We start from the raw sequence: 27,887 nt of genomic DNA, 5'->3' as shown, positions 1-27,887 counted from the left end.
TCTTTATCTTTAAAATGGAGAAGACCTGAAATCATTGTTTCACTATATGCTAATTTGGATGTAAATTAAAAAAAAATAAAAAATAAAATTTAAAAAAATCTACGTGCAAAAAATAAGTAAATAAATAAAATGGAGAAGACTTTCATGTGAAAAGCATATTTCTGCACTTGTTGAATATGGAGAGTCGCACCTTAGCTTCGTATGTAATCACAGCCATACTTGTCTGCTCTTTGAAGTTACTTGGTTCTAAATTAATGAAGCAATTTGAGGGGAAAGGATTTCCATAACTTATATCTGCAGTGTGCACTGGAGGATGGGGAGGTGGGATTAGCTAAAACTATTATTTAAGTCAGAAAGAACTATTTTGATATCTTGTGGACGTAACATTCTAATTACCGTATATTTCAAATGTGAATAGTGAATTCCCTTCATCTCCTTATAGACAAAGCCCCCCAAAATGCCCCTGCCTACTTAGTGAATGTGACAAATACTTTTATTTGGAAACTGTTTATTGTTCCTGAGGAGGGGGTAAGTTTTTCATATATATCTTTAATTCATAGTGATATTAGATTATAAACAAGTGTTTGGAATATTTCACTTTTGGTTTCATACAAAAAATATTCTAAACTTTAAAAAAAAATTTTTTTTAACATTTATTTATTTTTGAGACAGAGACAGAGCACGAACGGGGGAGGGTCAGAGAGAGAGGGAGACACAGAATCTGAAACAGGCTCCAGGCTCTGAGCTGTCAGCACAGAGCCCGACGCAGGGCTCGAACTCACGGACCACGAGATCATGACCTGAGCCGAAGTCGGACACATAACCGACTGAGCCACCCAGGCGCCCCTAAACTTTTAAGCTAAATTTATTTATTTTTTCAAGACAGAACTTAAATGGTAATGGATCTTTAGCATCTGATCTGGTGTTAAGACTCATCAAAGAATTTCTGTAGCCATGTATGCTAGTGTTTGATCATAGCTTTGGAGAAGTCCACAGCATCTGGTTCACATGTTCTCTTTATTTAGAATCTGTTCTGTTTCTTTCTTTAATTTCTTATTTTTTGAGATTTGTTTTCCAGGAAGATGTACCTTTGCTCCTCAAACAAAAGCATTTCAAAGGTAGCTTTAATTATCATATTATCTTCTACTTATCCAGACATTCTGACACACTCAAAACAATTTTTTTATCAGACATCCCCTTGGGACAGGATATCTGTTCATCTTATGACTTTAATGATGTCACTTTAAGCACATCATTAACCTCTTCAGGACTGAGTTGAAGAACTCAGCTTCCGCTTCATTAGATGCCATTCAGGTCCCTTCTAGCAGTCATGATTCACAACTAATAAGTTCTCTTTGTAACCCTCAAGAGATTTTTCAGACTTAGATTCTGTACTTCTGAGAACTTACTATGTTAAGAAGACAGGCTGAAAACATGCACATTTCAATACAGGCTTGACTCATACTAACTAGGATTGTAAATTGTCGAGCCAGTGACATAATTTCCTTTGGCCTCAGGAAATTGAAGGTCTTTTGTAGCTCCCCAATAAACATGTCTAAGGGTTGTAAGACTACAAATAATAATAAACATAACTAACATTTATTGAGCCTTTGTACGTCAGAAAGTGTGCTGAGTGTTTCACCAGAGGATCTGCTTTGATTTTTACAGCAATCCTTTTGAAGGTAGGGATTATAAGAACATGGGTATCTTTACGGATGATAGGTTTATGGGGAGTTATCAAAGGGATTCTGGGGGCATGTTTTAATAGTGCATGCTTTATTTTTAAGAATGAAATCACAAAGGACGACCAGATCCACCAAATGTCCTTTGGTGTCATCATAGTGATGGAACCGTAGACTGTGTTCGTATTTAAAGTAAGTAGATCACTTTATTGTGAGTAATTGGATTACTCAAAAAGGAAGAAATTACGGGCGCCTGGGTGGCTCCGTAGGTTAAGCGTCCCATGACTTCGGCTCAGGTCACGGGATCACACGCTGTTCATGAGTTCGAGTCCCATGTCAGGCTCTGTGCTGACGCTCGGAGCCTAGAGCCTGCTTCAGATTCTGTATCTCCCTCTCTCTCTCTGCCCCTCCCCTGCTTACTCTCTCTCTCTCAAAAATAAAAACATTAAAAAAATGTTTTTTAAAATGAAGAAATTAAAACACCTTGGAACCTGCCCAGAGATAGTTGAAGCTCGGTCTAGATGGGCCCTTCACCCACTGAGGCATGTTATGCTAGAACTATAGTGCTTAGGTTTAGGTTTTGTTTTGTTTGTTTGTTTGTTCTGTTTTTTTTTTTTTTAATTTTTTTTTTTCAACGTTTATTTATTTTTGGGACAGAGAGAGACAGAGCATGAACGGGGGAGGGGCAGAGAGAGAGGGAGACACAGAATGTGAAACAGGCTCCAGGCTCTGAGCCATCAGCCCAGAGCCTGATGCGGGGCTCGAACTCACGGACCGCGAGATCGTGACCTGGCTGAAGTCAGACGCTTAACTGACTGTGCCACCCAGGCGCCCTGTTTGTTCTGTTTTTAAAGAAACTCTTATCAATGTTAAAAGACTAAAAAGCTTCCAATTTACAGAATAAGAAACCTGTAACTATTGAGTTTTTAAGTATAAAAAACATGAAACAAAATAGTCTTCCCTGTATTGTAGCTTACTTCTCTGAGGGTTGCTTGTGTCAAATGCTACCTCCTTTCTTTACATCACAAAAAATGTACAAATCCAAATAGTCTTGTTCCTTTCATAGAAACAACAACAAAAATAAGTAAGAAAGGATTTTATACTTAGGTGATAGTGTAAATTATACATAAATGTGCAAAGCTGTCAACAATTCAACATGTGAATTTTAAATCACAGTGTACTTAATAGAATGAGCTCTGTATAAATTTCCTTAAAGTTTTTATTATCGAACTATATTAAATGATTAACATAGCTTATTTGTATATTAATGAAATATACTTGCAACTAAGATTTATGAAAAGCATTTGTATTTATTATATTTAAGAAAAGTCTGTACACTTTTCCATTTTCAACAGTTGACTAAGACTCACGTTGACATCTTGAGGTTTTCATCATTTCAGTGTTCAAAGTGCTTATTAGCATTTCCTTGTCAAAGTTGAAGCTTACTTAGCTCTTTGTAACTGACAAAAGACCTTTGAGTTGACAATCACCTCCTAAATAAATAAGATTGTGAAGGCAGTTGAAGTGTTTTTCAAATCAATACTCTAGAGACCATATGTAAAACTTACTATAGAGAGTTTATTATAATTTAGAAGCAAAAAAAGAAAAACAAACAAAAACCAAAACTCTCTCGTCTTCTTAACACAGTTTGACAATTTGTCATTTTCTGTCTTATCTCTCAGAAGCAGGGAAATCAGTAACAATAAGGTTTAGCATTCATGACTATAAAAGATAAAAAGATATTATTGCTAATGATCATACTTCTGAGAAAGTAATAAAGAAAGTGAAAAAATCTTTAATATAAAATAAACTTTGGGAAAAAAAAAAAAGAGGTTAGAGTGGAAGAGAGCCAAAGCATAAGAGACTCTTAAAAACTGAGAACAAACTGAGGGTTGATGGTGGGTGGGAGGGAGGGGAGGGTGCGTGATGGGTATTGAGGATTTGGGATGAGCCCTGGGTGTTGTATGGAAACCAATTTGACAATAAACTTCATATATTGAAAAAATAAAATAAAATAAAACTTTGGGGAAGTTCTAAAATACGCAGTCATAAGTAGTTTTGTTTTTAAGTATTTACTTGAGAGAGAGGACAAGCTGGGGAGGGACAGAGAGAGAGAAGGGAACAGAGGATCTAAAGCAGGCTCTGTGCTGACAGCAGAGAGCCCGATGTGGGACTCAAACCCACAAACTGTGAGATCATGACCTGAGCAAAGTCGGACGCTCAACAGACCATGCCACCCAGGCGCCCCAAAGTCATAAAGAGTTTTTGATTAAAAAGTCAAATTCGCCACGGGAATTTACCCCAGAAACCAAGAGCATGCTTTACATGCTGTATGTTAGCCAATTTGACAATAAATTATATTAAAAAATAATAATAAGTTAGTCAAATTAGATCAAAGTTCTCACCAGTGAAACTTTATATGCAATAGAGATGGCTACAGAAATTTTGATTTAGTAGATTCAGTGTGGGGCCCAGACACCCATTAATATATGAGAGTGAGCAAGTGAGAAAGAGAGAAACTGCATGCATGGAGTGCACAGATCCTTTTGCACAGTAAAGATTACAGCTAATGGATTCGATTAGTGGTTCTCAAACATTTTGGACTGAGGAGCTCTTTACACTTGGAACATTGTTGAAGCGCTAAAGAGTTTTTATTTATATGAATCATGTCTATTGATATTTACTATACTGGAAATTAGAACAGATTTTTTTCAATGCTGCTAATTCATTTAAAAAACAATAAGCTCAATACATATTAATGTAATAGCATTATTAAGCTCATATTTTGTTGAACAACTTTGGTTAGAAGAGTGGCATTTTTTGCATTTCTCTTATTCTCCTTAATGTCTTACTTAATATTGGAGTGCCTGGGTGGCTCAGTCAGTTAAGTGTCTGACTTTGGCTCAGGTCATGATCTCCCAGTTCATGAGTTCAAGCCCCAGGTTGGCTGTGTGCTGACAGCTCAGAGCCTGGAGCTTGCTTTGGATTCTATGTCTCCCTCTCTTTCTCTGCCCCTCCCCCACTCATGCTCTGGCTGTCTCTCTCAAATACAAATGAACACTAAAAAAAATTTTTTTAATGTCTTAATGTTTAGGAAACAGCCGGATTCCCATAAATGTTTCTGTGTTCAATCTGTGGTGATATGTTATTTTAGTTGAAGCATATGAAGAGAATCTGACCTCATAGAAATAATGTGCATTTGGAAAAGAAAGGAGTCTTCGGATAGCCTTTTTAGATAGTTGTGGATATTTGTCTTTGGTACCTCACCAAAACTAGATAAATGGAAATTTTTTTAATTGAAGTATAGTTAGCATATAATAATATTCATTTCAAGTATACAACATAGCGATTCAACATTTATGTACATTACAAAATGATCACCATGAGAAGTCTAGTCACCATCTGTCACTATACAAAGTTAATGCAATATTATTGACTATATTCCCTATGTTTACTTTGACTTATTTATTTTATAACTGGAAGTTTATACCACTTAATTCCCCTCACCTGTTTTGTCCATCTCTCCACCCCCTCCCCTGTGACAACCACCAGTTTGTTCTCTGTATTTATGAATCTGTTTCTGTTTTGTTTTGTTTGCTCATTTATTTTCTTTTTTTAGATTCCAGGTATAACTGAAATCATGGTATTTGTCTCTCTGACTTCTTTCACTTAGCATAATACCCTCTAGGTCCATCCATGTTGTTGCAAATGGCAGGATTTCATTCTTTTCTTATGACTAATATTCCATATATATATATTATATGTATATATAATATATATATATTAAGTGCTTGTGTATGTGTGTATACAGATATATATGTGTGTGTGTGTGTGTGTGTATACGTGTGTGTGTGTGTGTGTGTGTGTGTCCACCTAGATAAGTAGTAGTATCTTAACGGTTAACATGCAGTGGTATTATCTGAAACCTTCACAATAAGCATTTATATTCTATTACACTAAAATCCCTTGATCTGTTTTGAACTCCAAATGGATCTTTCAACTGTGCCTAATTCTATAGTATCATGCATTGGCCATTCGGAAAATACTGGTTCACAGAGTTATACAGGTTTTCTAAACATTGACACATTTCTTTATACGATATCAAAAAATCACATTTGTTAATATCATCATTGACCTATCAGAAGAGTCATTTAAGTGGTGGGAAGCTGGTAATATGTTCAGGATGGCAGATATAAAATTTCCAAAATTCTTATTTTCACTTGACAGTTTGAATTTTATCATTGACAGTTGTTTTCCTTGAGGTGGCTGGCTCATTTTTTTCATTTTTGAGAAAATGCCAAGTCTGAATAACTAATATTTATGTTAATCATTCTTCCAAGTGAAAAATGCTATTCTGTGGAAAAAGCAGCTAGCTCAGCTTGCAACTCAAACAATACTTTTCCTCAAGAAAACCATCCCTAAAAGGGACCCACATATCTTTTACATCATTTTGTGTGAAGCAGACTCTCTTTTGGAGAGTTTTTTAAAAATACTGAGGTGTAAAACTCTAAATGTAATCTACCGCAGAAACAACAGAAGAGACAGAGTTGGTGGGGGGAGAAAAAATCTAAATGTATGACCCACAATAACTAATTTAACACGCTATTGTTCATTAAAACCAGTACCTTTGCTAGAAAAGACTGCATTAAATGCTGTACTTAGTATCTCAGAGAGTTGGTTCTTTTAAAAATGGAAACAAGGAAACATTATTCAACTGATGACATGGTTTGATATTTCTAACAGTGAAAAATGTAACAAAAGCATCCAAAGGCAAAAAATCTACAGCTGATCCCGCAGGAGGAGATATTTTTAGGCAAGTTATTTTTTTTAACATCATACTTCTTATTTTAATGTCTTCCTTATTAAGACATGCATTTGAAAATAGTTTCATCTTACAGTTTTATAGCAAATTGTGGGTTTGAGTTCTTGGGAAGAAAATAATCAAACTTTAAACCAGGTTTTCTAGTGGTAGATGCTGTCCAAATTCCCTTTTCTTTCTAACATCATTATGGAAGGGTTTTATTAATCCAGAAACATTCACTGCACTTTGTTCCTCAACACTAGTTGTTCCTGCATATCATTTAGGCCACAGTGCTTCAGCCATCTTTAGAGTTGAAAACTGCAGTCCATGAATCCCGAGCATCCTCTCTGTTTCAGCTGGCACCTCTTCTCCTCACACAACCTGTGGTTTTCATGCAGTCTCATCCTTTAGTCAGCTATGGTTGCTAAGATACCTATGTTGTCACAAATTTCCCAACATGTTTTCAGTTCACATTTGCATACAGTTTGGCTGTCACATGAGGAAACAGCATTTAAACTGCCCTTCTTTGCACCCCTGGCCGACGGTTCCTTTTTTAAAACACATGATATAAGACATTTTAAGGAATGGTCATTAGAAGAAAACAGTTGTTTTTTGTTTTTGTTTTTGTTTTTGTGTCAAATATATTCTGACAGTATCATAAGGACAGGAGGCTAGAATCCTTCAGACAGGCATTCATTTAGGAGTCTGAAGAATTCACTGAGGCTTGCAAATATGCCATGAACTTTGTGTGCGCCTTCTTTCAACATTTATCTCCTTATTTATGGTCATGCTTTCAACATTTAGCACCTGCTGGGTTCCAAACACTGTTAGGTGATAAGACTGATGGCCAATGATGATAGTAGTTATCGGTATAACCACCGACACCTAGTCTCGGGGAGCTCTCTGCATGCTAGGTGCTGAGAATGCGTTCTGTGTCCTCATTCCATGCATTCTGCTACGTGATCTCACCTCATCTTGTCCTCCCAACAATGCTAAGATACTGTCATCATTTCAATTTTACACTGAAGAAACTGAAATTTCCCCTGAGATCGCATAACGATAGTAAGTGGACCTGAGGTCTTTTACAGATAGTCTTTATTCAAGAGCCAAGCTTTTAACTATTTAACTGTAGATAACACTGAATTTCAGTTAAAATTTGTTTTGCTAGCTCTTTATTTTTTTTAATGTTTATTTTTTTATTATTTATTTTGAAGAGGGGGGCTAGCAGGGGAGGGGCAGAGAGAGAGGGAGAAACAGAGAATCCCAAGCAGGCTCCACACTGTCAGCAAGGAGCCCGATGTGGGGCTCCAACTCATCAAACTATGAGTTCATGACCTGAGGCGAAACCAAGAGTCAGATGCTTAACCAACTGAGCCACCCAGGAATCTCTGTTTAACTCTTTTAGGCAGATTGAGGAGGAAGGTTTATAAGTGACAGCTCCCTCCCTGTTATTGACAATCAGAGGACTGTTATGAGGTGGTCAGCAAACTGCCTTGTAGTTTGGTTGTTAGAGGCTGCCGAAGGTACCTCCAGGTTGGGAGAAGAAAGAGATCTGGGATGGAAAGACGTGTAGAAGTCACCCTCTCGTAAAAGGAGGAAGAAGCTTGGAAGGAGGACATGGACATAGATTTCATGAGTAAACACAACTTTTGTTAGAAAATACGATTTTTGGGATTCACACAGGATGGAATAAAGCCATTACCCATCCAGTACTTACCCCAGTTATAATTGGTTCATTAAATATATATTTATTTGTTTAATATCAGGTCCTTATGAAAATAGCTAGGGCTCTATTCTCTGGTACTCACCAGTTTCACTAATGCCTAGAACATAGTAGATATTCAATAAAATACTTCTTTACTTATTCATTTATTTCTATTTATTTGTATATATATTTTTTTTTTAATTTTTTTTTTCAACGTTTTTATTTATTTTTGGGACAGAGAGAGACAGAGCATGAACGGGGGAGGGGCAGAGAGAGAGGGAGACACAGAATCGGAAACAGGCTCCAGGCTCCGAGCCACCAGCCCAGAGCCCGACGCGGGGCTCGAACTCACGGACCGCGAGATCGTGACCTGGCTGAAGTCGGACGCTTAACCGACTGCGCCACCCAGGCGCCCCTGTATATATATTTTTAAGTAGGCTTCATGCCCAGCATGGAGCCCAACACAGGGCTTGAATTCATGACCCTGAGGTTGAGACCTGAGCTGAGATCAAAAGTCGGATGCTTAACCAACTGAGCCACCCAGGCGTCCGTCAATAAAATATCTTTTGAATGAAGACTGTTTAGAACTGTGTATTGTACATATATACTTTGACCATTTCTGTATTTTCTTTTAATGAATTAGTGGGCTGTATGAAGTATTTATACATTCTTGGGCCACATGTCCAAAACTCCAAATTCTTAGTTATTTATACTATATTCTTTTAAAGATAAAATGCATCTAATTATGAAATTCTTGCATTAGCCAGTTTGTGGAATCTCTTCTATAAATATAAGACTTAGTTAATTGTTTACCCATGAGATTGGAATGGCTTGCCACCTTATAAATTATGTATGTCTGTTTGGTGAATTTTAATGGAAAGTTTAATTACCTCTTTCTAAAGACAGCTTAATTAGTTGCTCAGGAGACTGACTACTGTCTCAATCCATTGGTTTGGAGGGTGCTTTTGTTGATTTGTTTTTATTTAAGGAACACGAAAAGCCAATGCCAAAACAAAAATAAAAATAAAAAGGCAAGCTGCTCCATAACTCTCATTGCAGGCTTGGTAGACATTGGACAGAGGTTCTGCATACACCTAATTAAAAGCAACACATCACTGTACTCACCGCCATCAAAATAATCAAGAAAGCTTTTAAATTGCCAGAAATTAATCACCAAAGCTGACCTTCTCGGTAAACCATTTGTCAGGTTTAGAACTGAACTGGGGGTGGCCGTGTTCACCTGTCCACATTTCTGCTTGCTGTTGGTTCTGGGTCTTCGTAACCCTGGGCTTTCCTAAGGTCAGAGTCAGTCTCATCACATGTTAAGCGATCCTATGCCTGGTCCCAGGGAAGCAGAGCGGAGTAGAGAGAAATGAAGTGTGAAGTTAGGAGTCTTGGGTCTCCATCATGGCTGCTTTGCTTACCGATTATCTGCAAATACTTGAACATCACAGAATTTTCTTTCTGAAAAACAGGATTGTCGGGATGCCATACAGTAGTGTGTGTGACAGAACGCTTTGTAGAATCCAAAGCTCTGTGTAAGTGCTAAAGTGCATAAGAGCCAGACTTGGATTTTTTTTTAACCAAAATATGCAGAAGAATACAGTAATGAAAGTTCTTGTAAAGTAAGGCTAGAATAGGATCATTAAGCCAGTTACCTCACAGATTACTTTGTGCTGTGTCATATGGCTATAGAACCAGGCCTGCTGCTGGAAGGGATCTCCCTCGGTCACCCAGGCCTGCTCTCCTGAAACAAGACAGGAATATGCTAAACATCTTCCTAGAACATCACCTTTACCCAGTAGTAATGGACTGAAAACATTTTTATATTAAACATTTTTATGTGGGGGCTTTATGGGGGAGCTTAGCCACCCCTGGGTGGCTTCCACCCCCGCTTACTGTTGGTTGCTCTTGGGGACATTTTAGTGGAAAAGGTAGTAAAGCTCTAGCCTAAGCTCACTGGAGAGCCTTAAATAACATTTGACCTTACCAACTGAAGATCTTCACTTAAATTATCCCCCATTATCCTATCCTTTGTAGAAGAGGAAAGCGGCAGGGTGGATCCTTCCCAGTACATTAAAATGTCACTGAAAGATAGATGTTATGTTATCCTTTTTAATCTTTTCTTCTTCCTGCTCACAGAAGTTGATTGTAGTCTGACTTTCTGTGTCTTATTGACTAATGTACTGATAATTTCTGGGCCTCGTCCAGATGCATCAAATTACTCTTAAGATGTCAGACTTCATATATATATATATACATCTATGTGCGTATACACACACACACACACACACACACACACACACACACACATATATATCTTTTATAAGTTAGGGGTTGTTAAAGTTCTCTCTTAATTTCCTTAGGATCTTGTGAACTAACAGGAATTTCAGAAAATGAAATACTATGGGCATGATATAAAAAGTTGATTTTAGAAAGTGCCCAGATACAGGCTATTTTTACTTTTTTAACATCATTGTCTTGATGTAAAACCTGCCACATGGCAGTGTCGTTACAAGAAAACACAAGTTAGTGTCTAACAGTGAGGTTATAAATTATGCTCATGTTTATACTTCTTCTCAAGGTAATTGCTATGAAAGTTAAATTTTTTGCCTTCAGGCCACTATTACCATTTTCAAATAATAAAAACAGGTTTTCAAAATAGGTATGCTTGAACTTCACAAGTATACTTTATACCATGAATCAACATTTATCTTTGTTGAGGCTTAAAAAGACATTTTTCTTTTTATTTTAGAGAGACCACACAAGTTGGAAAGAGGGACAGAGGAGAGAGAGAGAGAGAGAGAGAGAGAGAGAGAGAGAGAGAAAGAGAGAGAGAAAGTTAAGCAGGTTCCATGCTCATCACCAAGCCCAGTGTGGGGCTCGATCCCACAACCTTGGGATCATGACCTGAGCCAATATCAAGAGTTGGGTGCTCAACCAACTGAGCCATCCAGGTGCCCCGAGGCTTAAAAACAATATTAAAATAAATCACAATTTGAATATTTTCATCCAATTACACATATAGGAAATAAGCGTTTATAACTTAAATTTAAGTAAGTTGGTAACAGGCCTTGTTAAAAGAACCAAAACACACAGACTTCATCCCAGCCTAATCCATAGAAGTCACTGGAAGAATGAGGAAGCTGAAAATATCATGCTTAGCTTTTATTGTGATACACTGGCTTGCCTCTGTTAAATAGGTGATTGCAAAATGTTCGCTGGATTGCAAAATGTACCTCACGTGGCAGTTTAAAATCTGAAAATACTATTAATATCATTGTGAGTTGGCATTTTAGTTGTATTTTCTGAATATACATTCTAACTAAAAGCTTTCTGAAAAAGTGAAATGTCTGTGAGTCCAGAGTTTTGCAGTAGATTTAAAAATCCCTAATTGTTCATAAGGTGTTAGAGTTCCTCTAATTTCATCTCCTCTGTTACAGAACAATAATAGTGTTTCTTTAAGTCTTGCAGGTAATAAATACCAAAAATGTGGGTTAAAAAAATCAAAATGTCAATGATACATTTCCTATTAGCCCCTCAGGTTTATTGAGGGAGAACATTTTGAGAATTTCCCATGGGGGCCGATTACAGCTTTTGATTAGGAAGAATCAAGAATGACTGTTGTTACAATCATTACCATCTAACCAATCATTGCCAATGGCTGAATATTGGAGAGTGTCAGACTAGAATGCTTTATTGTGTAATTTTATGTATATTACATATATATATTACTTTGTAGTTCCATAACTCAGGACAGGAAACATCTTCCCATTTATTTTATCTTCCCAAAGCACCTATTATTTAAATTGTTATCAGTATACTGGGGCTGTAATCTAGTATCCTTTAAGAACTTGTAAATGAAAAAATAAGACTGTGTCTTAGGAAGTGACTTTAAAATCACCATTTATATCTGAACAGAAATATGCAAAACCTTCAAAAAGAGACACCTGGCTCAGTTGGCTGAGCATCTGACTCTTGATTTCACCTCAGGTCATGATCCCAGGGTTGTGAGATTGAGCCCTACATCTGGCTCAGCACTGAGCATAGAGCCTGCTTAAGATTCTCTCTGTCTCTCCCTCTGCTCACTAGCTCACTCGCTTTTCTTCCCTCTGAGAGAGAGATAGACAGACAGACAGACACCTGGAAAAAGACTCAAAGAGGTGGAAGTTGCTCAGGTCCATCTAAGCACTGGTTTGAAATGAGGGGGCCCCCACTAACTAGACATCTAATGTTCTTGTCAATTAGCAGGGCCATCATAATTGTAGAGGATTCAACAAATGGCTTAACTCTGCATTCAGTACTCCGTTCACCTAACCCACTCCACTTGTTCTGGTTTCTTTCTCATCAGCATCCTAATTATGTTTCGTTTCCAGTATAGGTATGTTACCAGAAAAGAGAATGTTGATCACCTACTCTATGATCATTATATCTCATACTTACTATAGACTGTTGTCAGTCTGCTTTTATCCATCAGTTTTATGAACTTGGTATTATAATGTCACTCTCGAGAAATATATATGATCACCTTGAGTTTCTGAGCCTACAAGACTAGGTACCAGACAAAAGCCTGTACCAAATTAGCCAGGGCTGCCTTGTGGGGACTCACTGGAGATGGCCCACCTGGTCTTTCCCAATCGACACAACCAAGTCTTCATATCCCTGTGTTCTGAAGGAGTACGAACCTTCATTTTTCCTTGGCTTTCCATTACAAATATAGAGAATGCCATGGAGTTCGTTTAGTCGAAGGCTTAGAAAAGTTCAGTGAGTTGGCTGGTAACAGTCAGAGCCAGGCTTGGAAACCAGGCTGTGCAGCACTCCACCCCCTCTCGGGGCCTGGTGCTCTTCGTGCAGAGTGCAAAACACTCCCTCAGAACTGGTGCCTGGAAAATTTGATCATTTCTGTTGTTTCTAAGGAATGCAAGGCTGTCCTTTTTTTGTTTGCATTATGTTTTCAAATGCCTTACGTTTAAAATTACTGCATACGAGTCAGTCAGGGAACCTGTTAGAGTGTACAGAGTTTGGTGGTGTCGGTGTTAGTATAGTGTGATTTAAATTTGTTAGACACTGAGATGAATGCATTGATGTGCTTCATTATCGGTTTAGCTGGATATTATGTTAACGCTAGAAAAGCTATATAATGAAGACCGAGTTAGGAATTATGACATGACTGATGCATAAAAATGTACAGCCTTAGAAGAATGTAAGAGTTTCCCGTGCAACATAAAATGTTATTTATCCCAATGTAACTTAAGGAATTTATAGAATTCCGTAAAGATGTCGTTACTGCCCGACCTAAAATGCATTTGTTTTTTGTTTTTTGTGTTTTTTTTAATTTTTTTTTTCAACGTTTATTTTTGGGACAGAGAGAGACAGAGCATGAACGGGGGAGGGGCAGAGAGAGAGGGAGACACAGAATCGGAAACAGGCTCCAGGCTCTGAGCCATCAGCCCAGAGCCCGACGCGGGGCTCGAACTCACGGACCGCGAGATCGTGACCTGGCTGAAGTCGGATGCTTAACCGACTGCGCCACCCAGGCGCCCCCCTAAAATGCATTTGAAAATTTTGATTAAGTGATGAATATGGTAGCTACTATAAATTCAAATATAAGCAGTACTAAAATGGCTAGTGATCTGAAGGGTACTAGAATTTAAATGATGTAGAAATTTATTCCAATGATAGCCTTTCAGAATTGCATGTTAACAATAGATGATATGGGAAGCAAGACATTCTAGAGGAAAGACACAGAATTTGAAGTCATATAGACCTGGTTCAGATCCTGTTGCCGCCACATTTTGAGTGACCTTGGGCAAGGTGCTTAACCTCTCAAAGCTTTTGTTCCATCATCTGCAAAGTAAGAATTATAATATGTAGCTTGTTGATTGTTTTTTTAATGTTTGTTTATTTTGGGAGCGAGAGCATGTGTGTGCAGGGGAGGGGCAGAGAGAGAGAATCTTAAAAAGGTTCCACACCCAGCGTGGAGCCCGACATGGGGCTCTATCTCATGACTCCGAGATCATGACCTGAGCAGAAATCAAGAGTCAGACGCTCTACTGACTGAGCCACCCAGGTGCCCCTACCTTATTGAATGTTTTAACAACTACATCATCCATGTAAACCATTTCCTACTGTAGAGCCATGCAGTTGTCAGTTAGTAAATGTAAGGTGACATATTATTGCCAAGCACCTCGGAATATATTCCATTCTTGTCTCTAATGGAGAGAAATTAGATTATAAATTATAATTCAGGGGAAAGGTATGAATAATCTGTTTATCTAGGGTGAGCTTTGCTTGGATCCACAAATCTTCTTCCAATATAACTTGATATTGGAAGTTTTAGGAAAGCTGCTTTTGTTCTGCTTTTTACTGAAGTATAGTTACAGTGTGACAGTAGTTTCACGTATACAGCATAGTGATTCTACAGCGCTATACGTCATGCTGTACTCGACACAAGTGTAGCTACCATCTGTCACCATACAACTGTATTACAACACCATTGACATGCTGTCCTGTGACTTAGTCATTCCATAACTGGATGCCTGTATCTCCTACTCCCCTTCACACACTTTGCCCATCCCCTCCCTTTCTAGCATCTATCAGTTCTCTGTATTTATGGTCTATTTCTGCTTTTGTTTGTTTTGTTTTGTTTTTTAGATTCTACATGTCATTGAAATCATTTTACCTGACTCATTTTACCTAATACCTTGTAGGTCCATCCATGTTGTTGCAAATGGCAAGGTCTTATTCTTTTTTATGGCTGAGTAGTACTTCAGTGTGTGTGTGTGTGTGTGTGTGTGTGTGTGTGTGTGTGTGTGTGACATCTTCTTTGTCCATTCATCTATGTATGACATTTGGGTTGCTACCACAGCTTGGGTATTGTAAATAATGCTACAGTAAACATAGGGGTGCATGTATCTTTTCAAATTAGATATTTTCATCTTTGGGGATAAATACCCAGTAGTGGAATTTCTGAATCATATGGTATTTATATTTTTAATTTTTTGAGGAACTTCCATACTGTTTTTTAGGGTAGCTGCACCAATTTACATTCCCACCAAGAGAGCATGAAGATTCCTTTTTCTCCACATTCTCACCAACATTTGTTATTTCTTGTCTTTTTGATTCTAGTCATTCTGACAGGTGCAAGGTGATATCTCATTGTGGTTTTGATTTGCATTTCCCTAATGATTTAGTGATATTGAACATCTTTTCATGTGTCTGTTGGCCATCTGTCTATCTTCTTTGCAAAAATGTCTATTTAGGTCCTCTGCCCATTTTTAATCAGATTATTTGGCTTTTGGCTGTTGAGTTGTATCCGTTCTTTATATATTTTAGATACTAACCCATCAGAAATGTCAATTGCAAATATCTTCTCCCATTCAGTAGGTTGCCTTTTTATTTTGTTAATGGTTTCCTTTGCTGTGCAAAAGGTTTTTATTTTGGTACAGTCCCAGTAGTTTGTTTTTGCTTTTGTTTACCTTGTCTGTGGAGACATTTCTAGAAGGATGTTGCTAAGGCGCATGTCACAGAGATTATTGCCTATGTTTTCTTTTAGGAGTTTTGTGGTTTCAGACTTCACATTTAAATGTTTATTTATTTATTTTGAGAGAGAGAGAGCACGCGTGTGCACGCATGTGAACTGGGGAGAAGCAGAGAGAGAGAGAGAGAGAGAGAGAGAGAATCCCAAGCAGGCTCCGTGCTGCCAGTGTAGCGTTGGACATGGGGCTCAACCCCATGAACCATGAGATCATGACCGGAGCCAAAAGCAAGAGTCAGGCACTTAACTGACTGAGCCACTGAGATGCTCCCCAGATCTCATATTTAGATCTTTAATCCATTTTGAGTTTATTTTTGTGTGTGATGTGAGAAAGGGGTCCAGTTTCATTCTTTTACATGTAGCTGTCCGGTTTTCCCAGCACCATTTGTTGAAGAGACTGTCTTTACCCCAGTGTATATTCTTGCCTCCTTTGTCATAGATTAATGGACAATTTAAGCATGGGTTTATTTCTGGGCTCTCCATTCTGTTCCATTGATTTGTGTGTCTGTTTTTGTGCCAGTCCTGTACTCTTTTGATTACTACAGATTTGTAGTATACCTTGAAATCTAGGACTGTGATACCTCCAGTGTTTTTCCTTCACAAGATTGCTCTGGCTATTTGGGGTCATTTATGGTTCCATACAAATTTTAGGATTATTTGTTCTAGTCCTGTGAAAAATGCTGTTGTTATTTTATAGGGATTGAAGTGAATCTGTAGATTGCTTTGGGAATATGGATATTTTAACAATATTAATTCTTCCAATTCAGGAGCATGGAATATTGTTCCATTTGTTTGTATCGTCCTCAGTTTCTTTCATCAGCGTTTTATAGTTTTCAGAGTGTAGATCTTTCACCTCCTTGGTTTATTCCTAATTATTTTTTTTTGGTACGACTGTAAGTGGAATTGTTTTCTTAATTTCTCTTTCTGATATTTTGTTGTTAGTATGTGGAAACACAACTGATTTCTGTATATTGATTTTGTATCATGTGACTTTACTGAATTCGTTTATTACTTCTGATAGCTTTTCGGTGGAGTCTTTAGGGTTTTCTATGTATAGTATCATGTCATCTGCAAATAGTGACAGTTTAACTTCGTCCTTATCAATTTAGACGCCTTTTATTTCTTTTCTTTGTCTGCTGTGGCTAGGACGTCCACTACAGTATTGAATAAAAGGGGTGAGAGTGGATATCCGTGTCTTGTTCTTGATCGTAGGAGACCTCAGTTTTTCACCACTGAGTATAATCTTAGCTGTGAGTTTTTTATAACCTTCATTGTGTTTAGAGGTATGTTCCTTCTAAACCGATTTTGTTCAGGGTTTTTATCATGAATAGATATTATACTCTGTCAAATGCTTTTTCTGCATCTGTTGAGATGATCATATTTTTATCCTTCATTTTGTTAACATGGTGTATCATGCTGATTGATTTGTGAATATATAACCATCCTTGCATCCCTAGAATAAATCCCAATTGATTGTGGTGACTGATCCTTTTAATGTATTGTATAATGTGGTTTGCTAATACTTTGTTGAGGACTTTTGCTTTCATGTTCAGGGATGTTTTATGTTGGGGATATTGGCCTATAATTTGTGTGTGTGTGTGTGTGTGGTGCTCTTGTCTGGCTTTGAAATCAGAGTAATGCTGACCTCATAGAACGTATTTGGAAACTTTCTCTTCTATTTTTTGGAATAGTTTATGGAGAATAGATATTAATTCTTCTTTATTTGGTAGAATTTACCTGTGAATCCATCTGATCCTGGACTTTTGTTTGTTGGGAGTTTTTTTAACTACCAATTCTCTTTCATTACTAGTAATTGGTATGTTCAGATTTTCTATTTCTTCATGATCACTTTTGTTTGTATGTTTCTAGGAATTTATCCATTTCTTCTAGGTTGTCCAATTGGTTGGCATATAATTTTTCATAGTATCCTCTTAGAATCCTTTGTATTTCTGTGATGTTCTTTGTTACTTTTCCTCTTTCATTTCTGATTTTACTTATTTGTGTCTTCTCCTTCTTATTTTTGATCCCTAAAGGTTTATCATTTTTGTTTCTTTTCAAAGAACTAGCTCTTTATTTTTTTGATCTTTTCTATTGCATTTTGGGCTCTATTTATTTCTGCTCTGATTCTCATTATTGCCTTCCTTCTACTAACTGTGGACTTTGTTCTTTCTTTTTCTACTTCCTTTAGGTATAAGATTAGATTTTTTTTTATTGGAGCTTTTTCTTGTTTCATAAGGTAGGCCTGTAATAGTATAAATTTCCCTCTTTGAACTGCTTTCCCTGTGTCCCAAAGATTTTGGACCATTGTGTTTTATTTTCATTTGTTTCCATGTATTTTGTATTTCTTCATTGACCTGTTGGTCTTTGAGTAACATGTTGTTTAGCTTCTACATGTTTGTGAGTTTTTTCTAGTTTTTTTACTTGTGATTTCTAGTTTCACAGCTTTATAGTCAGAAAAGATGCATGATATGACTTCAGTCTTCTTAAATTTATTGAGACTTGTTTTTCAGCCTGACATATGATCTATCTTGGAGAATGTTCCATGTGCACTTGAAAAGAATGTTATTCTATTGTTTTGGGATGGAATGGTCTTTCTATATCTGTTAAGTCTATCTGGTCTAATGTGTTATTCAAAGATGCTGTTTCCTTATTGATTTTATGCCTGGATGATCTTTCCATTGAGGTAACTGGGATGTTAAAGTCCTGTACTATTATTGTACTACTCTCAATTTCTCCCTTTATGTCTGTTACTATTTGCTTTATGTATTTAGGTGCTTCAATGTTGGGTGCATAGATGTTTACGATTGTTATATCCTCTTGTTGGACTGACCTCTTTATCATTATTTCATGCCCTTCTTTGTCTTGTTACAGTCTTTATTTTATAAAGTCTCCTTTGTCTGAGTTTTGCTACCTCAGCTTTATTTTTTCACTTTCATTTGCACGATATATCTTTTTCCTTCCTTTCACTTTTCAGTCTGTATGTGTGTTTGGGACTGAAGTGAGTCTCTTATAGGCAGCCTATAGATGAGTCTTGTTTTTTATCCATTTCGCCACCCTGTGTCTTTTTTTTTTTTTTTTTTAATTTTTTAAATGTTCATTTTTGAGAGAGACAGAGTGTAAGTGAGGAGGGGCAGAGAGCGAGGGAGACACAGAATCTGAAGCAGGTTCTAGGCTCTGAGCTGTCAGCACAGAATCCGACACGGGGCTCGAATTCATGAACCGCAAGATCATGACCGGAGCTGAAGTCAGACGTTTAACTGGCTGAGCCACCCAGGCATCCCCTCCCTATGTCTTTTAATTGCAACATTTAGACCATTTACATTTAAAGTAATTATTAATAGCTAAATATATATTGCCCTCTTATTCATTGCTTTCTGGTTGTTTTTGTAGCTCTTCTTGCTCCTTTCTTCTTGCTCTCTTTCCTTTTGATTGATGCCTGTCTTTACTGTTATTCTTACCTTTCTTTCTATTTTTTGTGTAGCTATTATAGGTTTTGGGTTTGTGGTTACCGTAAGGTTCGTAGTTAACATCCTCAGTATATATTAGTTTATATTAAGTTGATAGTCACTTTAAGTTTAAACTAAACACATAAAAACTTCTATTATATTCTCTCTGCCACATTTTATGTATATATATCCCTATTTTACATCTTCTCATTTATAAGTTTTTTCTAATTATTTCCTTTTCTTTTCCACTTTAAGAAGTTCCCTGAACATTTCTTACAAGGCCAGTTTAGTGGTGATGAACTCCTTTAACTTTTGTTTGTGTTGGGAAACTGAGTCTCTCTCCTTCTGTTGTGAATGATAACCTTGCTGGGTAGAATATTCTTGGTTGTAGGCTTTTTCTTTCGGTTCTTTGTATGTATCATGCCACTCCCTTCTGGCCTGCACAGTTTCTCCTGAAAAACCATCTGATAGCTTTGTGGGGTTCTCCTATATGTAACTGTTTCCTTCTCTCTTACTGCTTTTAAAATTCTCTCTTTATCTTTAATCTTTAACATTTAAATTATTATTTGTCATGGTGTGGACATCCTTGGGTTCATCTTGTTTGGAATTCTCTTTGTTTCTTGAACCTGGATGTCTGTTTCCTTCCCCAGGTTGGGGAAGTTTCCAGTTATCATTTCTTCAGGTAAGTTTTCTCCTCCTTTCTCTCTCTCTTTTCCTTCTGGGATCTCTGTAATGTGAATGTTTGTTCAGTTGATGTTGTCTAAGAGATCCCCTTAACGTATCCTCATTTTTTTTAATTCTTTTTTTCTTTTTACTATTCAGCTTGCGTGCTTTCCATTATCCAGTATTCCACATTGCTGATCTGTTCTTCATCTGCTAACCTACTGGTGATTCCCTCTAGTGTATTTTTCATTTTAGTTGTTGTATTCTTCAACTCTGATTGGCTCTTTTTAATATTTTCTTTCTCTTGTTGAAGTTCTCACTGAGTTCTTCTGCCCTTCTCTCTGATCCATGGGCATCTTTATGATCATTACTTAAACTTTTTATCAGGCATATTTGCTTATCTCTGTTTCATTTAGTTCTTTTCTAATATTTTATCTTGTTCTTTCATTCCGAGCGTCTTCCTCTGTCTTCTCATTTTGCTGGACTTCTTTTGTTTCCATGAATTAGGCAGCACAACTATTTCTAAACTCACAGGAATGGTCTTGTGTGTGGTCACCCCCTGTGTATACTGTGTGTGCCTGGTGACTGGCTGGCTGGCTAGAGCTGTGATTGCCATGGGTTGGAGGTCCTGGGATACTTCATGCTGGGGCTTCCCCGGTGGGATGGCTGGAACCGAAGAGGGCGTGGGCTGCGGCAGCCCCAGAGCTGTCAGCACAGAGGGCTCCCGATAGGACAGCTGAAGCTGAGGTAGGTGTAAGCCAGGAGGTCCTGGGGCTCTCTGCACAGAGGATGCCGTGGCAAGACACCTAACGCCGAAGTGAGCGTAGGCCAGGACTGTCCTGGGGCTCACTGTGCGAAGGGCAGCCTGGCAGGACAGCTAAGCTGAAGTAGGTGCAGGCTGGGGTGTCCTGGGGTGCCCAGTACAGAGGGCACCCTGGCAGGGCAGTTGAAGCCAATGGAGGCGGGAGCCAGGAGGTGCCCGAGCACTCTCCACTGGCGTTGCTCTAACAGGTCATCTGGAGCTGAAGTGGTGCAGGCCTGGTGTGCTCCAGGGTGCTCTCTGCTTGTGTCACCTTGGTAAGACAGCTACAGCTGTAGTGAACGGTGACCAGGGGTGGCCTGGGGTACACCCTGCTGGACCTTGATGGTACAGCTTGGGCTGGTGTGAGACAAGCCCGGTCCCATCGCTGAGATGGCAGGTCAGCTACTCTCCTGTCTGTGCTACGAGGTGGAGGGGGAATGTAAACTGTGGGCGCTCTCACCAGCCCCTTCCACTCAGAGGGTTCTGTCTGCTCCCCGGCCATTTAGTTGAGTCCTGGGGCTATTTTAGTTGTGTGTTTTTAAACCCCAGCCTGCTCACAGTCCCTGGTGCTGTCCCTTCCCACTGCAATACACAGTTTCAGAGGTAGCAGTTTCCATAGTCACTGTCTGTCTGTCTTTCTTGCTATTCTCCATGCGGTCTTTTGTTGTGCTGAAGCTGTTCGGTCAGTCCGCAGTCCTTCAGGAGGAATTACTCTATAAATAAGTGTAGATGTGGCGTGTCCATGGATGAGGTGCATTCAGGGTCTTCCTATGTTACCATTGTGGACCCCAAGATCCAAAGCTGTGCTTTTATTATCTGAATGTTACCATTGTATAGAACTTGCAGAATCTTGCTAAACCTGAACCAGGATTACCAAATAGTTAATCCAGTTCCTCCTCACCTTTCCAAGCTTCTGGGCCATGCCAGCTAGAACATTTCTTTATGGTGCTTTTCTGATGGAATGCTGACTTAGTTAACTAGAACGTTGTGTTCATGGGTCTGTGGTATCATAGTGATGTTACAGAGGAGGTAGCTGTCTGTGTGAGGTCCTTCCGGTTTGCTAGAGAACACTCTTAGTGAGTTCTGACGTTCAGTAATTACAGATTTATTCCTTTGGCATAAGTGTGGGTCCCATATTAAAAACCAGGTATTTGTGGAAAAAGAAGTATAATCTGTCATTTGTACCTTAGTGTGAATAAGTTGATAAGTCTCTTCCCTGTAAGCAGGTTTTGAGGTGGGAAGGCAGAGAGAACAGGGATTACTCAGAGTTTGAGCCCGGGGGTTGAGATTGCCAAGACAGGATAAGGTGTAAGGATTGCAGAACGGTGATGCCTATGATGTGTCCTTAAAGCATCTCGTTACAATTTGACCTGAAGTTCACATTGCTTAGGCCAGTGGCCTTGGCCCTTTTGTGTGTCTCAGAGTCCCAGTGGACTAACCCCGATCTTGGAGATAAAAGTCCCTAGATACAAAGAAAGGAGGGAAACTTCTATTTATTGATCACTGTCTGTGCCAGGAATAATGCAAAATGCTTCCCATATATTATTTCACATAATTCCGGAAGTATTTTTAGTCAGTTTTACACATAAGGAAACAAAGACTGAAAGAATTCAGTAATGTGACCAAGATAGGCCACAGCCAGTAAATGACAGGGTTAAGATAAGCACATTTGTCTGGCTCTGATCCCCTGATCCTGTTGTACTACACTTGGTGGAAATGAGAGACTAGTTTAGCATAAATTCAGTATTACTACTAGACAAACAACAGTGTGATGGGTGAGTGGTGGAAATTTCTCTGAAAAACAGCAAATGTGTTCCCTTCCAAGGTCACCTGTTTCCCACTTCTGTTTCTTATTCCTCACACAACTGTCTCCCACTACACACACGCCACTTTTGTAGTCCACTTCTCCATATTACAGATGGTATGGACAGAGGTGGAAACAGAGAGGGTTGTGGAATCTGCCTGTTCTCGGTTTCTTTTTCCAGGTTAGTCTCCCCCATTCAGGTGAATGTACAAAAGTGGTATCCGTATCAAGGATGGCCAGAGTTAGGTCTAAGGCAGGCCAAAGAGTCGCAGTCAAAATGAAAAGCTGCTGATGTTTCCAGCAAGAATGACCTTGTGGGAGATGTGCCCTGCCAGTTTAGATCCCCACCCAGCTAAGCCACTTTACCGAACCAGAATGTGAGGGGGCTGTATCCCCAACACCTAGGATTTATCTCCCACTGTCATTATAAGCTAGCAGAAAGAGCTTCCAGACTTTGGAGACTGAACATAGGGATTCACATAACAAAGTTTTGACTTCTTGACTATGACCGTGAGCGTTTCCTTATCTATAAAATATTCATTATACAACATACTCCTGGGATTGTTGTGAATAAATAGGACAATATGAAATATGAAACAGTGCTCCTCACTTCTTAACCAAATGCTCATAATCTTTTACACTTTCCACCCTGCTTCCCCCCATTCCCGCTCCCTCAGCTAATATGCATGTTATCAGATCCCTTTTAAAAGATAGGATTGGGGGTGCCTGGGTGGCTGAGCTGGTTAAGTGTCCAACTCTTGATTTCAGCCATTATCCCAGGGTCATGGAATTGAGCCCTGCGTCAGGCTTCATGCTAGGGGTAGAGCCTGCTTGAGATTCTCTCATATTCTCTCTCTCTCTCTCTCTCAAAAAAAAAAAAAAAAAAAAAGGATTAGGACTAGAATTTGGGAGATTGGGTAAAGAACATAATCCATAGGGAAGGTCAGGAGTTTCCAAGCATGTCTATAAGGTATAAACCAAAAGCAGATTAATCTACCAACTCCTCGAGGACGAGAACCTATGTCTTATACTCCACAGCATAACCTGCAGCTCATATTTGGCCCGGCACACCTATAATACCGTCATTTAGTGAGTTCTAACTATCTGCAGAAAGTCTTTTCCTCTTTTATGTCATCTCTCGTAAACTGCCCAGTGTATGTATGTAAATGAGGTAACCAAGGCACTAGGCAGATCTCCCAAGGTCAGGATTTATTTTTTTTTTCAACGTTTATTTATTTTTGGGACAGAGAGAGACAGAGCATGAACGGGGGAGGGGCAGAGAGAGAGGGAGACACAGAATCGGAAACAGGCTCCAGGCTCTGAGCCATCAGCCCAGAGCCTGACGCTGGGCTCGAACTCCCAGACCGCGAGATCGTGACCTGGCTGAAGTCGGATGCTTAACCGACTGTGCCACCCAGGCGCCCTCCAAGGTCAGGATTTAAACTATAGTGTTTCTGATTTCAAATCCTATCTTTTTTTCCCCCTAATGTACCGGCTGCCAATAAGAATGGCTCCCTTCATTTGGTTTTGCTTTTTTAACCAAGTATTTAATGGACCTTTATTTGTGCACACTACTATGCTAAATTCAGGGTTTATACAAAGATGTAGAAGACCCAATCTATGTGAGTAGCTTCACGGGAACTGTGATAGGAGGTAGAATGTGGTACATCTCATAATTAATGAACAAGTGAAGGCCCCTGAGGCGCACGGAGGGGTAAAATCACATCTAATTGGTGATCATCACAGGTTCAGTGAAGGAGGGTGTGTGTGGACGGAGCCTTGCAGGTTGCGTTGCCTGTTGTATGCACTGAGCACTGAACTTGAGATCTAGGGATCTTACCTTTTACTTTTTCTTACCATCCGTTGTTACTCATTGCTTACTCTGTCTTACCATGTATTGCCGCTCTTTAAAGTCAAAAGGAGAAAATAACTGGAGGAACCACCTTGAAGAGAATCTGTGAGGAAAACAACTACCCAGACTTTAAAATTTCCTCTCATTTTCTCATTTGCTTGGATGGATATACATAATGCTTAAGAGCCCGACTCTTTTCTACCAACTGCTGGAGGCCTCAGTTCTTTCACCTGTAAAGTGAGGATAATATGTGCCTCATAGGAATCTTTCGGTGGATTTAATGGGCTTCTGTATGTAAAGTGCTTAGCTTAGATAGGTGCCTGGAACATGGATACTTAATAAAAGACAGCCATAATTAACAAATGCTCTAGTATCTAAATGTGACCAAATATAAGAATGACTGGTGTATATTTGGGACATCAGAGCATTGATATTAGTTCTAAATTTTAGAATTAGCAGTTCTTAATGACTTGAGAGCTCGTTCAGCAAAATTAATGCAGAAATTGCATTATGGCAAGTAGTGACCAAACCCCTAGCCCTTTGAGGGTAGCTAAGAACTTCTTCCTGAGCTGTTGTTTTCTATCTCCTTACTGCCCCAGGTAGCTGCACAAATTGCAGTTAACCCAGTGTGTCCCAATGAGGCACAAAAATTATTCGGGAAGAACAGTGTGACTGTGCAAAGTCAAATGTTCACTCAGTCTAAGTGAACAATGACAAATGTTCACTCTTGCCCAGCCAAGAATTTTTCTCTACCATTAGTCTTTTTATGCTTTGATTGAACTCTGGTTACCACAGCTGAAGGACTGGGGATGGTCTACAATAAAGAACCTTGATCAGAAATACTCAGGAAAATTAAAAAAAAAACAAACTACTTTGGGTACATGGGTGATTGTTTTCTTTAACTTAGTAATGTAAACATGAAGTGTTAAACACTGTAGAGAAAAAAAAAATTAGTGTTCAATTTGCCCTTGAAATCTGTTTTTCTGGGGTCTACTGAGAATCAGATAAACTTCACCTTGCATTGTACATGATTAAAGAGTTGGCTGGCGTTTATATTTTTAGTCATCACATGACAAACTAGGTCTAAGCTGAAAAGTAATTTAGGTTAGGCAAGGAAAGTTCTTTACATTGTATTTTCTCTTGGAACGGCATTTTTTTTTTTTTTTGTCTTCTATTAATCACATAAGGATATAAATTTGTGGAAATGAAACATCTATAGGTATAAATATTAACTTCTGCCTTTTATTCACTTAGAAAAAATTTTTTTAACTTTTTTTTTCTTAAGTATATATTTTTTTAGTAATCTCTGCACCTAACATGGGGCTCAAATTCACAACCCGGAGAACAAGAATCGCATGCTCTTCCAACTGAGCCGGGCAGATGCCCTAGAATTTTTTTTTTTAAGATTAAGACATTTTAAAAATATGAATGTGTGTATGTATGTATGTATGTATTTAAGAGCACAAGCAAGGGAGAGGCAGAGAGAGGGGGAGAGAGAGAATCCCAAGCAGGCTCCATGCTGTTAGCGCATGGAGACTGTCGTGGGGCTCAATCTCACAAACTGTGTGATCATAACCTGAGCCAAAATCAAGAGTCGGATGTTTGACTGACCCACCCAGGTGCCCCAAGAGTTAAGACATTTTTAAAGAAGGTACTATAGACTCAAGTAAATAAAAAAATATTTGGGGATGCTCAGAAAATCATTCAATATTTCTAATCTTCAGCATGGTTTAAGGACAACTTCATGCCCTAATTAAACTAGAATCCACATCGGGCATCTACCCTCTATCGCTTATGAAATCTGAGATAAACAGTCTGTGCTAAGCAAACGGACTGAATTCATTTAAATACGGGTTTTGATTCTTTAAATGCAGTGTAACAATTAGAATCATAATGGGTTCAACTTAATTACTGTAACCTGAGGAAACAGATGGGAGATGTTTAGGGAACCAATATGGGAAAACGTGAGCTTCTTATATCAGTTTTGCAAAAAAAGTATAGGTACTTCTCTTAAATGGAGCTGGGTTTGAGTCTCTTACCCAGCACCCCTCCCACCTTTTTGTATCAGCAAACAAACATCCATGGGTCCTATAAGCACAGTTACATCTGGGACCTGTGTACATGAGAAATTATTCCCAGCTGTCTCCCACGATGATCTGGCCTCAGGCTCTTTGAATTAAGAATGTTGAGACTAGTAATTAAAGATTGGATCCATTTAAGTACAGATTCACAACAAAACTCCTTGCAGGGAGACTAAACTGACCACTCCAGGGTGTGGTAGCAGTGTTCTATGCACGCTCCTTGTTCTGCATGAAAATAATACGCTACCTAGTTAAACTCCTTTTCTTTTTCATCAAAATACCAGCTTTTGCTCATCTTAAATAAAATTGGGTTTTTGTTAACTAACTTCAGTCCATAAGCACAAAGGAGGATATAGATTAGCCTTTCAAAATTTACCAGGCAGTGATGGTAAATTCTTCTGGTGCTGTATGTTAATCATCCTTTGCTTTTAATAGGTAAACGAAATATTCCATATGTTAATAATGCATGACTCATTCATTGCTCATTGTCTTCCCACTGATTTTTTTTTTTCCTGCCTTGAGCCAGCAAGAAATCTTACATGAGAGGAGGAAGGAAAAGAGACAGAGTTGAGGAATACAACACTTAAATACTGTTGCTTGATTTTCATTGGTTATCTCCTTTCTTACGGTGACCAGTCTAATCCAGCCTTCCTTGTCAAATCCCTTCCCTCCCCACCCTCCCTGCTAGGGGCTTCACAGGGTGTCTGTTGCTAGAAGCTGACTACAGGCAGTATGTAGGCATCTTTCATTCAGAATGGACAGTAATATAGTGAATAGAGAAGAAAGCTTTTAGAAATGTATCATTTGTCAAAATTGCATGGCTTTTAAAAAGGGACAGAGAGATGCTGAATGCTTTGTATGTTAGCATCGACTCTTTATTTCTGTTCAGACTCTTAAGTTTTCAGAAGCTTAAATATAGAGCCCTTTAAAAAAAAAAAAAAGGAAGAAAGAAGAATTTTTCTGGTTAGTCGACCTCTTTTTAAGAAGTGCTTCATCATCCTCCTCCACCTCTCTGCGATGTTTCTCTGCAGCTCTCTGTAGATTAGGGTTCTGTGCTGGCTGGCAGAATGCTCATTTGTTAGCTGAATAGAGTTCATCGACAGACATAGATCAATATAGGTTTTATTGCTTTCCTGCGAATTCCAAAATGCCATCCAAAGAGTCTTGGTCGGGTAGGAAAACTAATAGAGCTGCAGTTCACAAATCAAAACAAGAGGGCCGTCAGCAAGATTTATTGATAGCAGCCTTGGGAATGAAACTGGGTTCTCAAAAGTCGTCTGTGACAATCTGGCAACCTCTGAAACTCTTTGCTTATTCGCAGTTGACATCACTTGTTAGAAGAGCAACTCTGAAAGAAAACGAGCAAATTCCAAAATATGAAAAGGTTCACAATTTCAAGGTAAGACTATTTGTTTTTAACCTTTTCTTAGAAGAAAGGAAATGCACATTACTTGAATATTAAAGGAATAGCTTTTGATGTCTTTTTCAAACTAGGATGACTGGACTAAAATATT

General features: G+C 38.6%; 1 protein-coding gene across 2 annotated transcripts in view; it reads left to right on the top strand.

The window, feature by feature from the left end:
* CHN1 (chimerin 1) overlaps window positions 1-27,887 on the top strand; it is a 206,456-nt gene that overhangs the window by 129,362 nt on the left and 49,207 nt on the right. For both annotated transcript variants that reach the window (XM_086718934.1, XM_025927733.2), the window contains one exon: window positions 27,695-27,772. In XM_086718934.1, the coding sequence (XP_086575060.1) occupies window positions 27,695-27,772 (78 nt within the window). The remainder of the gene's footprint in view (window positions 1-27,694; window positions 27,773-27,887) is intronic.

This window comes from Puma concolor, chromosome C1 (genome assembly GCF_028749965.1).
Source record: "Puma concolor isolate L17-30 chromosome C1, mPumCon1.1.hap2, whole genome shotgun sequence".
Classification (NCBI taxonomy): domain Eukaryota; kingdom Metazoa; phylum Chordata; class Mammalia; order Carnivora; family Felidae; genus Puma; species Puma concolor.
The sequence above is the reverse complement of the archived record's forward strand: the minus strand, read 5'-3'. Positions and strand labels throughout refer to the sequence as shown.